This window comes from Solanum dulcamara, chromosome 10 (genome assembly GCF_947179165.1).
Source record: "Solanum dulcamara chromosome 10, daSolDulc1.2, whole genome shotgun sequence".
In the NCBI taxonomy this organism is placed as follows: Eukaryota; Viridiplantae; Streptophyta; class Magnoliopsida; order Solanales; family Solanaceae; genus Solanum; species Solanum dulcamara.
In genome coordinates this window covers 68740393-68755899 of record NC_077246.1, presented here as the reverse complement: position 1 = coordinate 68755899, position 15507 = coordinate 68740393, and the positions used below count along the sequence as shown (strand labels likewise).

Genomic DNA, 15507 nt, shown 5'->3' with positions numbered 1-15507 from the left:
TGAAACTGTAAATGCATCCACTTATAACGAGCCCTTGGCAATACCATTGCCCTGAGGTGGTCATACCTCCTTTTAAGTCTTTCCACAATTCAAGTGGATCTTTAATTGTCAAGTATTCCATTTTTAGGCTGTCATCTAGATGACGACGAAGGAAAATCATAGCCTGTGCTTTATCCTGACTTGATGCTGTATTTCCTTAAATTATAACATCACCAAGACCCTTAGCGGTAAGGTGAATTTCAGCATTAAGTACCCATGACAAATAATTTTTATCAGAAATATCAAGTGCCACAAATTCCAATTTTGACAAGTTTGACATGATGAAAATTAATTTTGAAAATAACAAAGATAACTTAAAAATTAAATTTCTTCAGTAGATATACCTGATATAGAAGTTAATTTTCTGAAAAATTAGAGTTTCGTGCTGATAACGTGTTATAAATTAACTAACTTGACAATTTTATAAAGGAAGAAGAGCAAGAGAATACACACACATATATATATATATATATATATATAAGTATTAATATAGAGAGAGTAGTAATATAGAGAGAGTAGTAATATAGAGAGAGTAATAGTAATTCTCTTTTTTGTGTGTTTTTATATTGAAGTTTAAGGCTATATTTATAGCCATATTTACAAGTGAAGAAAAATATTAATTAACAATTTACCCACTTAAAAAGTAAATGGACCATCCATCATTATAAAGTGGACAACCATTTTATTGGTTGATAATAACATTTAATTATATTAATTTGTCATAATAATAGAGTGGCAAGAGGATTTGACCTAAAAAAAAAAGGCGTGCAGTTTGCTATGCGCAGACAATAAAGAAGACCTAATTGAAGACGCTGTCACTCCCTCTACCGTCTCATGGTCAAAACCATAATCACCGTCGCCTCTTTCCTCCTGACAACGCCATTCTCCATTCTAGAATGACCAAGCATAGACTTGGACTGCACACTCGGCTGTGCTTCCATCTCTCAAGAACAAAGAGACCTTTAACACGGTGTTTTGTGATTTATTTGGGATGTTACTTCCATCTCTCAAGAACAAAGAGACCTTTAACAACTTGCCCTTTACCTTCGGAAGCAACATCCCTAATAAATCACAAGACACCGTGTTTTTCACTTGCAGAGAATTTAATAGTTCGTGGGTTGTTCGATTCAGCTCGGAAAGTGATTCGGAGAATCATCAAGCAATGCCCATCAGTCTCTGAAGCTATCTCTGCTGTTGAATTTTCCATTTCTCGTGGAGTTGAGCCTGACGCAGCTAACTATGGTTTTCTAATTCGGCAACTCGTGACATCTGGAGAAACCCACAAGACCGAGGTTGTTTATGTAGATTGCATTTTGAACAGAGGTATTGAACCGAACCATTTTCTATTAAATTCCATGGTGATTTGTTATTGTAAGTTGGGTAAACTGGAGGAAGCTAAGTTGCTTGTCGATAAACTTGTGGATATGAATTCGATGCCTTGCAGTAGCACGTGTAATGAGCTTATTAAGGGATTTTGTGGCCAAGGTAGAATCTTGGATGGATGTGATGTTTTTGTGAAAGCTATTAATGCTGATGTATTACGCGCTTTCAGTTGTTACAATAAGTTAGTTGATGGTTTGTGCTTCCGTGGGTACTTGGATGAAGCTCTCTGTGTGTTTGATGAAATGTGTGATAGAGGGGTACCGCCCACAGTTCATTTGTTTAAAACATTGGTTCTTTCGTTTTGTAAGAGAGGTAGAGTTGAGGAAGCGCAATTGTTGAGCATGGATATGGAGTCTTATGGTTTTGTTTTGGATAAAGTCATGTACACAGCTCTCATCAATGTCTATTCCAAGACCCAGAAAATGAAAACGGCTATGTTGGTATTTCACAGAATGCTCAAGTTGGGTTGTGAACCTGATAAGTATACTTACAACACACTGATAAATGGGTTTACAAACACGAAATGTCACTCTTATACTGCTTTAATCTCTGCACTTTATAAAGAGAATCAGTCAGCAAAAGTAGATGACTTATACAGGAAGATGTTGTACACTGGATTGGTTCCTGACCATGTTCTGTTTTTTACCTTGATCAACAATCATCCAAAAGGGTCAGAGATTAGTTTAGCACGCACATTTTTGCGGGCTATTGCCAAGAACGGTTGTGGTATTGACCTCTCTTACATCCCTAGACCTACCAGTCATAAAGTTACTTCAGATATCATGCTTGATATTGATTGTCTCTTGGGAGAAATTGTGGCAAGAAACTTACCTCTGGCTAGTGTTGCTTTCAATATATACATGATTGCTTTGTGTCTAGGAGGAGAACTTGATTCTGCTCAGCTTTGCATGGATAAGATGGCAAGCCTTTCTCTTCAGCCTTCACTGTCAGCTTATAATTCCATGATCAAGTGCCTTTACCAAAAGGGACTACATGAGGATGCCAAGTTTCTTGTTGAAGTTATGCAAGATCAAGGTCAAGTTCCAAATCAAGCAACATTCTTGATTATGGTAAATGAATACTGTAAACAGGGTGACATACAATCAGCACTAGAAGTTCTGGACCAAATGGAAGAGAGTGGATTGAAACCTAGTGTTGCTATATATGACTCCGTCATTGGGTGTTTGGGTAGAAAAAAGAGAATAGACGAGGATGTTACATCTCGCACCTTTGCGCATTCGGAAAGAGGAAAAAATATTTTTGGCTTGCAAAGAATGAGGTTGTGAATTATTTTATTTATTTCAATTAGTACCGGTGTGATGTTCATGAAAAAAAATGGTGTGAAAATACGGAGGAAGACTGAGGGCAAAAAAAAATTTGGAAATTTTGGAAACTAATTTTGTGAATTACTAGTAAGACTTATAGTTGGGCTCAAAATAATAATAATAATAAGGAATAAGAGAAATTAGGGCCCAATACATGATATGGCCCAAGCCTTGAAAATTTAGTTCATTAATTATATTGGCCCATCATCTATTTAGTATATGTGTCTCTAGAAGTTTCAAGACTTCCAAAGAGAGCTAAGTCATCTTCCAAGAGAAGAAGAGACCGATACTAGAGGAAGAAAAGGGAAAAAATTTCAAGTTTTTCAACTTTGATCCAAAAATCTTGTCTTCTTGAATTCTTGTCAAGTTCGAGGCCCTCTTCAACGTGGTATAATTAATTGAGCGAGAAAATTTCATTTGTGGCAAGTCGAAAATTGAAGAAAAGGTAAGAATTCTATCTTTTTATATTACGGAAGAAGTCTATGTGTTGTAGCTAGTGGAATTAAGTTCTAATCATGTAATTATGATGTATGTGGGTGTGTGACCATGTGGGTGTGCAAGTGGGTGTGTGTGGTCATGTGGTGTGATGGTTGGGAGAAGAGGAATTGAACTTTATTTAGCTTGTTAGTGGTGTCGTTATGGCGATTATGGTGTAACTAAAAGTTTAATGATTCGAGATGGCATTGAAATTGGTTATAAGTTGTTATAGAGAATTATGTGATTTTAATATAGTTTTTGTGTAATTATGGAAATAGAATTCTAGTATGTGGATTATTGTTATTCTTAATGAATTTGGAAGGAGACAATGCAATTTGGTAGTTTCGTTACATTCGTAGAAGTTTTGGGTGGATTATGGTTTTTGTGGAATTCTTACATATTGTATGGCATAATGTTAACTTCTTTCGAATTATGATTACGTGGTCTTGAGCTAGTAAATGAATATGAAATGTTGATATTAGTTTGAAGGTGAGGTGGAATAGAACTTGTGGCCTTATGTGACAAAAGAGAAGAAGAAGAAAGATTTTTAGTGTAAATTGTGCTTTGTAGTAATTGTTGATATTGTTGGTATGCTTGTGGGTGTTGTTGATATTCTAGCCGAGTTAAATTCTCGGGGATGTTGAATTTATAGGGGAGGTGCTGCCCAAATTTTTGTAGGCAAGTAAAGGAAAAAAAATTGAACTCTTAAAGGCTTATAATTTACAATTGGTAATTGTGACCATTTGTAGATTTTGGAAGAAACGGGATTTGAATTTGAGTGAGCGTAAGAAGCGGATAAGGTATGTAAAGCTCCTCTTTTTCTTGTTTTGGCATATCCTAAGTGTAGTAGGTTGTAATTTGAGTCTCGGGAAAAACTCTACTCATGAGAATCCAAGCTTAAATTTCCTAGAAATCCATTCAGTGAAATTGAATTAAAAATTCATGTATGTTGAAAGGAAACATGCAAATATCCGTAACTTCTACTTATATGACCGCATCATCCTACAACCTTGATAGATGACTCCGTAGGGCCAAATGTTTGAAATTTATGTACGCCACCTCGGCTTGGCCAAAGGTGGGCCCACTAGCTCCAAAATTCACCTAGTTGTCCTATCTAGTTTATTCTATATAACATAAAGGGATAACTTTTGCCCATGAGTTTTCCTACAAAAACTAAGAATAAAATAATAATATCCTGATCGTCCCCTTATGTTCTAATACCCGTTTTGGGACTGTAAACATAATTTCAGAAATGTTTGATATATATATGTGCTGCATTAGTTTCTCACTACTCCGCTCGTGCATATTACTATGATATCGTTCGCCGGAACCCGGGCCGGCTTTGTAATCGTGCGCCTTATAATATACTCGGCAGTATGATGTGTTACGGGTCCCGAGACCTCGCCATAGGGCCGGGTACCATCTATGGTGACATGATGTGACATGGCATATGATATGTTCTGATGATATGGCATGCTGTGATGATACGATATGTTTGGGGTTGGTACGGAGATTTGAAACCTTCTGGAGTATGATGTGTTGTGGCACTAGCGTCAGGGTGGTGACCACGTTCTTATGCCTTATGCATGATTTTACTTGCATTATGTACATATGTTTTCAGTACAGATTTTGATGTTCTGGTTTGGTATGTGCTCCGTGTATCCTTCCTTTCAGTTACGATTTATATTCCTTACACGTGTGCTTTACATATTCAGTACATATTTCGTACTGACCCCCTTTCTTCGGGGGCTGCGTTACATGCCCGCAGGTATAGATGTTCTGGATCCATCGGCGTAGGCTGCATACCTTCTTCTACTACAGAGTGCTCTATTGACTCGGAGCCGCATTTTGGTATATGCCTTTCTGATGTACACACTCTTATGTATTTGAATATTTGGATATGGCGGGGCCCTGTCCCGTCATATATTTTCGTTATGCTTTGGTAGAGGCCTGTAGACATAGGTGTGGGTCATGGGTCGTGTATGTTCGTTCGCGTATGATTTGTATCTTAATACGGCCCCTTTTGTTATAACGGCCAAAACGGCCCATATGTTTGTATATATGTACGTATCCGGTGACGCACCCTTCGTTGCCCCTTTTTTTGGTTTGATAAATTATTTTCTGCACACGCGGTTACTGAAATTAAGGATAGCCTATTATTCTGATTGAGACTAATATTAAATTGGATTTATTTTGTAATATGATAATTTGGTATGTAAGTTCATTTGGGTGTCCTAATAGAGCACCAGTCGCGGCCCACAGGGCTGGGTCGTGACAGAGGCCCTTGGAGTTTTTCGGAGAATGATAGAAGAGGGTTTCATGCCAAATACTGTTCTTCATACTTCACTTAGAAAACAATTCTTAAGGAATAGAGAGTTTGAATTTGCATTTAAGTTGGTTGATTTGATGGAAAGAAGTGAGATTGAGCGAGATCTGGTAACTTATATTATTTTGGTCAGTGGCGTTTCTAGAAATATTAGGTCACTTGATGGGAAAGTGCTTGTTCCACAGAGAAGGTATGAAGAATCTAAGGAAATGTTGTTCCGTCTACTTCATCAGAGTGCTATGTTGCCTAAGGAAATTGGTTTGGAAATCTCAGTTAGCTCTCAAGAACAAATAAAATATCTTGCACTTTGGTTGATAAACAAAGTGAAGAGAGTTATTTTATCACCCAAAGTGCAAGATATTTTATTTGTTCCTTGAAAGCTAACTAAGATTTTCAAACCAATTTCCTTAGGCAACATAGCACTCTGATGAAGTAGACAAAACAACATTTCCTTAGATTCTTCATACCTTCTCTGTGGAACAAGCCCTTTCCCATCAAATGACCTAATATTTCTTACCCTTATCTGGTATCTTTTTATGCTTTTATTGAGCCGAAAGTCTCCAGAAAACAGTCGTCCTACCTTGGTAGGAGTAAGGTCTGCGTACACTCTACCCTCTCCAGACCCCTCGTTGTGTGATTTCACTGGGTTGTTGTTGTAATAATAGAGTGGCAAGAAATAGGCGAAATTCATCGATGGCCCCCTAAAGTTGGCACCGATTTTCACTTAGACACCTCAACTAGACTTTGTTCAAAAATGTCACGTGTCATCAAATTATTGGTCATTTTTTTAATTCAAAAGTCATTATTCAAAAGTCATTATATATATATATATCACGTGTCTTTATTTAATTTATCATTTTTGACACGTCAAGCGAGTATATTATACACATTTAATATATTTTGGTGATTGTCAAAAAAGTGTCAAAATGACACATCGGAGTCTTACTTGAGGTGTTTAAAATGAGCAAAGTCTAGTTGAGGTATCTAAGTGAAAGTTGATGTCAACTTTAGGGGGATACCGATGGGTTTTGCCCAAGAAATATGTAAGTGACACATATGCACTCATTGAATTGACCTAAACATTTAGTATGGGAACCTTGTGCCAACTAGCGCCAACAATGTAATTGAGAATTATTAATGTTCCCTTATTTTAGGATAATATACCAAAGGACAAATAATAAAGGGGGATTTTAATGCGAATATACCATATGTTAGTTGGAATTTCAATCATTTAATCAAATGCAAATGTTCTAAACATTTTAGGAGTTATTTGGTAGGATGTATTTTAATAGTATTGAAATATAGTGTATTAATAATATTGAGATTGATATTATTTATTTATATTATTATTATTATTATTATTATTTCTATTGATTGTTTGATTTGTTGCATTAAATCAGTAGAGTGAATTTGAATAAAAATAGTGCAGAATAGAATGTATATTATCCTATATTATTAATGTTATGATTTATTATGTATAAAAATAATGTTGAATATAATATATGAGTTATAAATAGGTTAAAAAGCTATTACATAAAAACTAAATAATACCAAAATTAATTCATATGTTATTTTCTCTAATACCTCACCAAACGATCATAGTTTATGCCATGGTTTGTTGTTATGCCTCATAAGTTGGTAACCACCACATTCCAACTAATCAGTCAATTCCAAAATAGTTATAATATTTCGTTTCTTGAGAATTAATCTAATTAACCTTTAAAATTAAGTTAGATTATATTAATTTAATATTTCAATTCCAAAATAGTACTTTGTCGTTCGCAAATAGCATACACCATGGAACCTCATCCTGAATATGTCGTGTCAGCTCATCTATCATCACGACAAATAAGAACGGGCTTAGCACCGATCCTTGATGTAGACCCATCTCTACTGGGAAGGGATTCGATTCCCCCCTTCTCCCCATCGTTCTAACCCGAGTCTTGGCTCCATGATACATGTCCCTTATCGCCCTAATATACACCATTGGGACACCTTTCGCCTCCAAACACCTCCAAAGGACCTCTCTCGGAACTTTGTCATAAGCCTTCTCCAGATCAATGAACACCATATGCAGGTTCCTCTTTCTTTCTCTATATTTCTCCACCAGTCTCCGCATAAGGTGAATTGCTGCAGTAGTCAATCTCCCCGGCATGAATCCAAATTGATTCTTGGGAATAGACACCCCTCTCCTCACCTTTATCTCCACCACTCTCTCCCAAACTTTCATAGTGTGCTTTAGCAATTTGATACCCTTGTAATTGTTACAATTTTGGTATCACCTTTGTTCTTGTACAATGGGACCATTGTGCTCCACCTCCATTCGTTAGGCATTTTAGTCGTCTTAAAAAATAGCATTAAACAGCCTTGTTAACCACTCAATCCCCGCTTTGTCAGTGCTCTTCCAAAATTCCACCGGAATCTCATCGGATCCGGTCGCTCGTCCCCTGCTCATCCTACTATCAACACGCCTTACCTCCTTAACCTTAAAACACCTACAGTACCCAAAATCCCTACAACTTTCAGAGTGTGCTAGTTCATGCAAATGTGGAAATAGGTAACAAGATTTATCCATTTCTGTTAGTGTACATATTTATATGTGTTGCAATCTGTGTACGTCAGTCTTCAGTTATACTGCAAGGTCAAAGAATAACCCTTAGTATCACAACTTAAAAAACCCTGTGAAAACTGTTGAAATATGCTCCAATACATGAGTCATCACAAAGAGAAATATTTTCCATTCTTTCATCAATTTGTTTTGCTAATACTTCAGACCTGTTCTTTCGATATACTTTTTACTTTATTTTTGTGTAAGAAATAAAGTTTTGATGGGATTTCAACTCCTATCTCTGCTCTGAAGAACAATGCATGTTGGTCTTAACTTACTCTTATTTTATTATTATGGTGCAGAGCCTCTGGACGCCTCTATGTAGCTTGGCATGCTTGCTTGACGAAACCATATTCTCCTTTGGTTAAAAGCCGATCCTAGGTCCTCATCCCTCAACTCTATCTAACTCGATACGTTGGGCATCATCCTTGGTCTCCTTACCAAATATTCTGGTTCTATCCACTCCCGAAATAGACTCTAAAGTTTCTTGAAACACACACAAATTAATTTTTCAAAATGGTTGTAACTACTAAGATTTTTATTTATCCCGACACAACTCCTGAAATCACTGGAATGCACACTAAAAATACATTTAAAACAACTAAGTAATTTCCAAAGTTGCTGGTACATCAAATGTAACACCCAAATTTTTTTTAAGAAAAAAAATATTTTTTATTTTGTTACTTTTTCGGGTGATCTGACTTCGGGAGGCCATAAACCGATCAGAATTTGGAAATTTGGGAAAACTCCTCAATTGAGAGTTGTAGATAATTGAAATACCTTTCCAACATAGGTCATGTGCTTATATATGACATTGGAATAAAAAGTTATGGACATTATAAGGCAGAAGGGTCAACATGGACAGAAAATTCGGCCCAACCCGATTCCAAGTCGAGTCAGGCCCATATTTCTTACCATGTAAGGGGTAATTTCAGCCTTATTTCTTCTATTTCATACCAGAACATCATATCGAGAGAGAGAGAGAACTTCTAGGCTAAGAAGTCATTTTTGACCCAAATCCGAGTTCTAAATTCCAAAGCTCGTGAAGAGAAAGGCGTTGCACGTTGCATTGTCTTCACTTTGAGCTCAAAATCAGCGAAGGAGTGTATTGATGTGGTTGCTTTACACTGAAGGTAAGATTGAGGTTCCTTTTTCCTTATTAACAAGCTTGTTTAGAGATTTAACGGATTAGAACGGAGGAAGTAGCATTATAAACTTGTTTGTTGCTTTGTTGAGACTTATGGATTAGGGGCTGTTTTGGTTGGATTAAATGGGTGGAGTTTGTTACTTTATGTTTGATCTTTCTTTTCAGCTGGAGCAATTTAGCCAAAGTAAATGATGTTATTCCTCTTGTAGATTTCATTAGCTCCCTGCCTTTGGCTTAACAGCCAAACCTTTTTCTCATTTAGAGAAATGGCTTAATTCTCTATCGATAGGTTTTTGTATCTAGGAGCTTTCCCTTTTTTCCTTTGTACTGGTTCAGCACATCTTGATGCCAGTCAATATAACAATTACTTCATAAAAATAACTCTACTTTTGTATAAGAAGATCAGGGGTAGTCTAACTGTGAATAGTTGAATGGTCAATCTGCAAGTTTATTCTAAATTTACTTAGGACCTACAATTACTTTCTTCAATTAATAAGTTTCAGTTCTGATAATTGCTTATCATCAAAGAAATAAAAGAGAGTTTCAATTCCACTTGTTATAATTGTGTTGTAAATGAGAAGAAAATAGAGGATTTGTGGATATGATTCATGTGTAAATTCTCAATTATTACTTTCGCTTCAATAGGTGGGATAGTAGCTCTGGGGAAGTTTGATGCACTCCATATTGGTCACCGCGAGCTTGCAATTCAAGCAGCAAAGAGAGGAATTCCGTTTCTTCTTTCATTTGTTGGAATGGCGGAAGTACTTGGATGGGAACCGAGGTATAACTTCTGTTGTCTCTTATCTTTTACTCTACTGCCATAGAATGTTAAATAGAGAAATATTATCTCCTCGAAATACCAGAAAAGAAGAGAAGGACGAACTTCGACTCGACTCTCACTGCTACACCCAATCCTATAATAGTACCCAGGATCAACTTTAAATTCTGAAAATACAAAAGGAAAGAGGATTATCACATTCAGGGAGTTTTATCTTGCATTCTCTAAGTGTGTGTGAGTCTTAATCTGCAGAAATATTCCACCCTAGCTCCTCTGATTTAGCAGAACTCTATGGACCCTGTTGACGCTCTTTCTCCAAAGCACTAGATTTTGTTAGGTAGCATTCTTGAGTTTAGGAGTTTCTGTTAATAGGATGATCGATCAGAATATGTGCAAAGAAGGAAGAAAATGTATCCCTACATTTTTAGTTCATTTAAGTTTTAATGAAAAGGATAAAATAAAAAAATCTATCAATCAATCAATCTCCGCATCAGTATATTTTCCAACAGGAAAACTTAAGTTAATGTTCTCTCGTCTTTTCTTCACTGTTTTTAGAGACAAGTAAAAGTTTGTGATGATTCATTGTAGCTTTTTTGCAGAATCTTGTCCTTCATCTAAAAATTCAAAGGATGTCCTTATCAACATGTTACACAATCTTGATTTTCTCCTTGAAAATAAAATATTTTCAAACTTTATTCTACTCAAGTTGTATATAGGATTAGTCACGGTTTAGAAAATTTGGTGTTTGAAGCTGGAAGGTGTTTAAAATCTGTTGAATGTATCCTCCTAACCTTACTCAAGCATACTGAGAAGCTCCTTTTTTGGTTAGTTGTCTTTATTAAATGCCACATCATGAAATGAGAAATAATCTTTGTGATCATGTGTATATTTTCGACACAGGGCTCCCATTGTTGCTGAATGTGATCGCAAAAGGATTCTTTCGTCTTGGGCTCCTTATTGCGGTAATGTAATGCCAAGGGAACTCCAGATAGATTTTTCAAAAGTTCGATATCTTACGCCTTGTCAATTTGTGGAGAAGCTGTCCAAAGAGCTGGGAGTACGAGGAGTTGTTGCTGGTATGTTGTAACATCCTAACTTGACATAGAGATTCCAATATAAACGAACAAAAGATTAAAAGATGATGATATCTTGATGATCTCAGGCGAGAACTATCGTTTTGGATATAGAGCTGCTGGTGATGCATCGGACCTTGTGAAGCTCTGTGAAGAGTATGGATTAGAGGCTTATATAATCAATTCTGTCATGGACACAAATCAAATTTCTGGAGCCTTAAACTCTAATGACGGAAAGGAGAGAGGGCAAGTATCATCTACTCGTGTTAGGTATGCCCTTGACAAGGGAGACATGAAATATGTGTCAGAGCTGTTAGGTCGCAACCATCGTCTTGTTTTAATGATGGAAGACCAAGAAAGGTTTACTAGTGAGAGAAATAGGCTGTCAGCTCCAAAGTCTTGTTTGTTGAATCTTGCACCCAAGGAAGGTCTTTATGAGAATTGTTCAGTTTTGATTGACAAGAATGATATGCCCTGCAGAGTAATTGTTGATACAACAGATATTCATTTGGAATTCTATGAGGTAGCTAATTTTTCCTGTGTTACTTCTCAAGACTTAAAGATATTAGGTATTGAATTTGGTAGTCCAGAGTTAGATGGGGTTCAAATTTTGTAATTCATTCCCTATAATTCGTTAGTGCAACCATTTCTGAATGTCCTTCAGTCTTTAAGTATGAGTATGATTCTCTTTAAGCGATACCTTTCTGTTCATTTCACATTCTTTTGGCGGGGACATAGCTGAATTTACTGATATTCTAATTTCTAAGAATCTGCTAGTATGAATAGAATCGAGATGATAAATGGGCAACAAAATAGCAAATATCATTATGAAATACTTTTGAACATTACCATACATAATGGATTTTGTTCTATCACTATAAGTAGATTGGCTGACAACATGGTTACTGTTTCTCTTTCCTTGTTCGAGTGTTCTTGTATTTGTTCTAATTAGTGACAATCCCTTGATTACAATCATGTCATACTTGATTGGCTATTAACCTTTCCGATAATATCTTTAGTGCTTGAAGTCCATTTCCTTCAATTCATTTGTAATTGTTGAAATGTGTGAACCATCTCGTCTAAAACTTTGAACTGTTAAAGGGGAGGCACATATTAATTTACAAGATGTTTCGTCTCATCTAAAATCTTAAATAACTATAGAAAAGGAGCACTTTTTTTAAATTAGTTTACTCTCCAACCGTAGTGAATGAAATGTGTCTATAACTACTTACTTTGAGGCTTTGAGCATGTTTTGAAACTTTACAAGGAGTGCTTCTTGTAGACTTCTTCTCTCTCATTCATGCTAGAGTGGTTTTACCTGATTTTCATTACCATTCCGTGGCTGCTTCTGTAAATCTTGTTCATCATCATCATCAAGTGGGTGGTCATCTGGAATGTTTTGTTTCACGGATAAAAGATCTTGCAGTAATCTTTAAGAGTGTTCTTTGATAACTGCAGAAGACCAAACTAATGTCTAGATTCTGACATGTATAAAGGTGGAACCGATGTGTTAGGCTGTGGTGTGTTAATTTAGAGAGAGAGAATAATTTGAAGGGATTGTAGAATATGATGAATGTTGCTTGGAAGTCTACAGATCTTCATATATTAAATTCAGGAAAGCATAGTTTCAATTTTTTCTTTGGAAGCAGGGATGGTTTTGTTATACAAGGTCCTTGATATTTGGGTTCCTGCTGTGCCACTTTTGGATTCATCTCGTGGGTATGCCAAGGCATTGTCTACTAAGCTATTGCCATTGAAACTGGTAAATTGTTAGCAGAATGCCACTATGGTGAGATAAGGGAGAAGCTCGATAGCGGACAACTGTTTCTTCAATGATCTCCATCCATTTTGTCGGTGCACCTAATTGTATGGTCCAGAAGGAGAAGTGGGTTTTCCTTCCTCAAGTACGAACTGTTTCCTGCTATGTGTTTCACGTGTCTCCTTTGTTTAACAACTTGTGTTTCATATGTGGTGACCATATATTAGAAGCTGCACATTGAAGGATGATCCTCGACCTACTTAATGCAAAAGGATCTTGCTTTGTGGCGCTTGGTTCAGTGTAATACTTGATAAATTTAGATTTAAGGTGGTGTGCTGCCAAGTGCAGCTTCTGCCATTGTTGGAGATGTATTTCTGTCACGACCCAAAAACTGAGGTCATGATGGCACACATCTCAAAACCCAATCTGATGTGTAACCCTAAAAATAAAACTCATACAAGACTCCCAAAGGGGAAAGTGATGCCACGATTTAAATAAAAAGAAAAAAAAAATGAAGAAATTATCCCAAACCTGGTGTCATAAGTATAAAGAGCATCTAATACAAGGTTCGAATCTGAAGATACAACATAAGTCTCTGAATGATACAAAAGACTGAAAAATAGAGATAGACTAGTGACGATCCGAATTCTGGAACCTCACCACTAATCTGAGAATACACAATCCGCTAGAATATTAACTGCCACGTGGGGTACCCTGACTAGTATCTGCATCAAAAAGGGACACAAAAGTAGGGTGAGTACAATTCACATGTACTCAGTAGGTTTTAGCTGACTGAGTATAAGGAATTAATCAAACTTATGAAATAAACTAAGGAACGCTTCCACCTGCATAAAGAAAAGTCCCACTTCGGCATCGGTGCCGCCAGTTTATATATATATTGACGCGAGTAAAGTAAACCCATAATAACAGCTCATAATCACAATTAACCAGATAATTCAAGCAGCACAAATATCAATGCAATGCAATGCAATATGATGATGCAATGATGTGGTGGTACGATGGAATCAAGACTGTCGCACAGACTGTCGTATACACCTGCTGAGTTGTGCTACCAAGCAGGACCCATGGGGGTCTCGCACACCATATACCTAAATCGCAATATCTCATTATCCTTGCCACCTCCTCGTGGTCAAGGGATCACAATGCATCTACTATCTTACCGAAAAACTGCCTCGATCAGGAACTCAAGATACAAAGGTTTAAAGGTGTTTCATTTTCTTTCTCAAAAAGAATTTCCATATTTCTCAACTTCTCATGTTTCATGATATGATGAATGAGAATGAATGCATCAAAACACATATACATGGAAGTAATAATCAACTCACATGTGGTATAAGGTTCAAAGTTCTCAAAACTTAACCTACACATGATATTCACCCTCAATAAATAGTAACGGGAAGAACACACTTTCATTTAAATATTCACCCCTTTCTCAACAATATTTCAATACTCAAGTATGCTCAAAAAACCCAACACAATCTCTCAGGCGGCATCACAAGTCAAATAATATACTAAAGCCTCTCTCTTAGGCAAATCACAAATCACATGCTCTCAAAGCAAATAAGATAACAAATAAGCTTCCCACACGGGTTATGTAATACGAATAAACCCCCACACGGCAACACATTAATAAATAAGCCCCCACACGAGCATCACAATATATATAACATTCTCAACTCATACTACAACCCCATCCCAAAGTCTATAACATATGAATGACTAATTACCCCATCTCAATCTCAAAGAAAGATAGTCAAACCTACCTCAATTGCCTAAACCGCACTCGAATACCTCCACCGGACAAGCAACTCTTGAATTCAGCGCCCGGAATGACAACCCACAATCAACAATGAAACATACACGTCACAAGGAGTCCAATGACATCCATATTGATAGGTTTCGGAACCGGGGGTAAAATGGTCCAAAAATTAACTATTTTCGAAAAGGGTCAAATCTGGAAATTTATTGAACAATCCCATTCTATTGGTAATAAGGAACTCATGGTTGAAAAACCCATAAAAATAGATCTCAAAACGAGTTGGAAATCACAATTTTTCTTAAATTCGGATTAGGGAAGAAACAAAGACTTTTGAGATTTGAAACTAAAATTTAAGAGTTAAAATCGTCAAAAACTTAATGAAAAAGGAAGGTTTTAGGTCAAAAATCACTTACCCAACACTTTGCCTCAAAAATGTCTTCTCAAATCACCTCAAGGAGTTCAAGAACTCAAACAAATGATGAAAGATATTGAAATGGGAAGAAAGGGGCATTTTCTGCCCAAAAAGTTACTGTTCACGCGTGTTACTGTTCACGCGTGTTTTGTACACATTTTCGAAAATCACCCTCAAGGTCATTACAATATCCACCACTAAAAAGGATGTTCGTCCTCGAATATAAGATAAAATAAAGTACTTGGGGTCTCAAAAAGCTAAGGGTACCGAGCCTGTATATCAGACTCTAACTCCCAAGTCGCCTCCTCATCAGGCCGATGCTGCCACTGCACCTTGACCGAAGAGACCTCCTTGGTCCTGAGTCTACGAAGCCGCCTATCTAGAATAATTGTCGGCTTCT

At 36.7% G+C, this 15507-nt stretch overlaps 1 protein-coding gene and 1 long non-coding RNA gene across 7 annotated transcripts; one reads left to right on the top strand and one right to left on the bottom strand.

The window, feature by feature from the left end:
* The first annotated feature begins 935 nt into the window (after positions 1-935).
* Positions 936-11853, top strand: LOC129871600 (FAD synthetase 1, chloroplastic-like). Of its 6 annotated transcripts, XM_055946556.1 has the most exons (7): positions 2722-3192; positions 3974-4024; positions 4993-5075; positions 8461-9291; positions 9951-10086; positions 10984-11159; positions 11246-11853. In XM_055946556.1, the coding sequence occupies exons 4-7, from the start codon at positions 9270-9272 to the stop codon at positions 11770-11772; spliced, it is 861 nt and encodes a 286-aa protein (XP_055802531.1). In that variant the 5' UTR covers positions 2722-3192; positions 3974-4024; positions 4993-5075; positions 8461-9269; the 3' UTR covers positions 11773-11853. The 6 variants fall into 6 exon arrangements, 5 of the variants coding, with proteins under 5 accessions (XP_055802530.1, XP_055802533.1, XP_055802531.1 ...); XM_055946557.1 differs by lacking the exon at positions 2722-3192 and having other exon boundaries at positions 3505-4024; XM_055946558.1 differs by lacking the exons at positions 2722-3192; positions 3974-4024; positions 4993-5075 and adding an exon at positions 1272-1362.
* Positions 11854-11950: 97 nt separating this feature from the next.
* LOC129871602 (uncharacterized) lies at positions 11951-12916 on the bottom strand. The gene is made up of 2 exons (XR_008762274.1): positions 12389-12916; positions 11951-12248 (listed from the first exon to the last, which is right to left on the bottom strand). It is a non-coding gene; the product is annotated as an uncharacterized LOC129871602 (long non-coding RNA).
* Between the last annotated feature and the right edge of the window lie 2591 nt (positions 12917-15507).

What these genes read in the sequence shown, in the direction of transcription:
- LOC129871600 (XM_055946555.1), top strand. Translation starts at nt 936, where the DNA reads ATGACCAAGCATAGACTTGGACTGCACACTCGGCTGTGCTTCCATCTC. An exon ending in AGATTGCATTTTGAACAGAG is followed by an intron (nt 1,363 to 9,950) that starts GTATTGAACCGA and finishes TCGCTTCAATAG; the next exon opens with GTGGGATAGTAGCTCTGGGG. An exon ending in GTACTTGGATGGGAACCGAG is followed by an intron (nt 10,087 to 10,983) that starts GTATAACTTCTG and finishes TTTTCGACACAG; the next exon opens with GGCTCCCATTGTTGCTGAAT.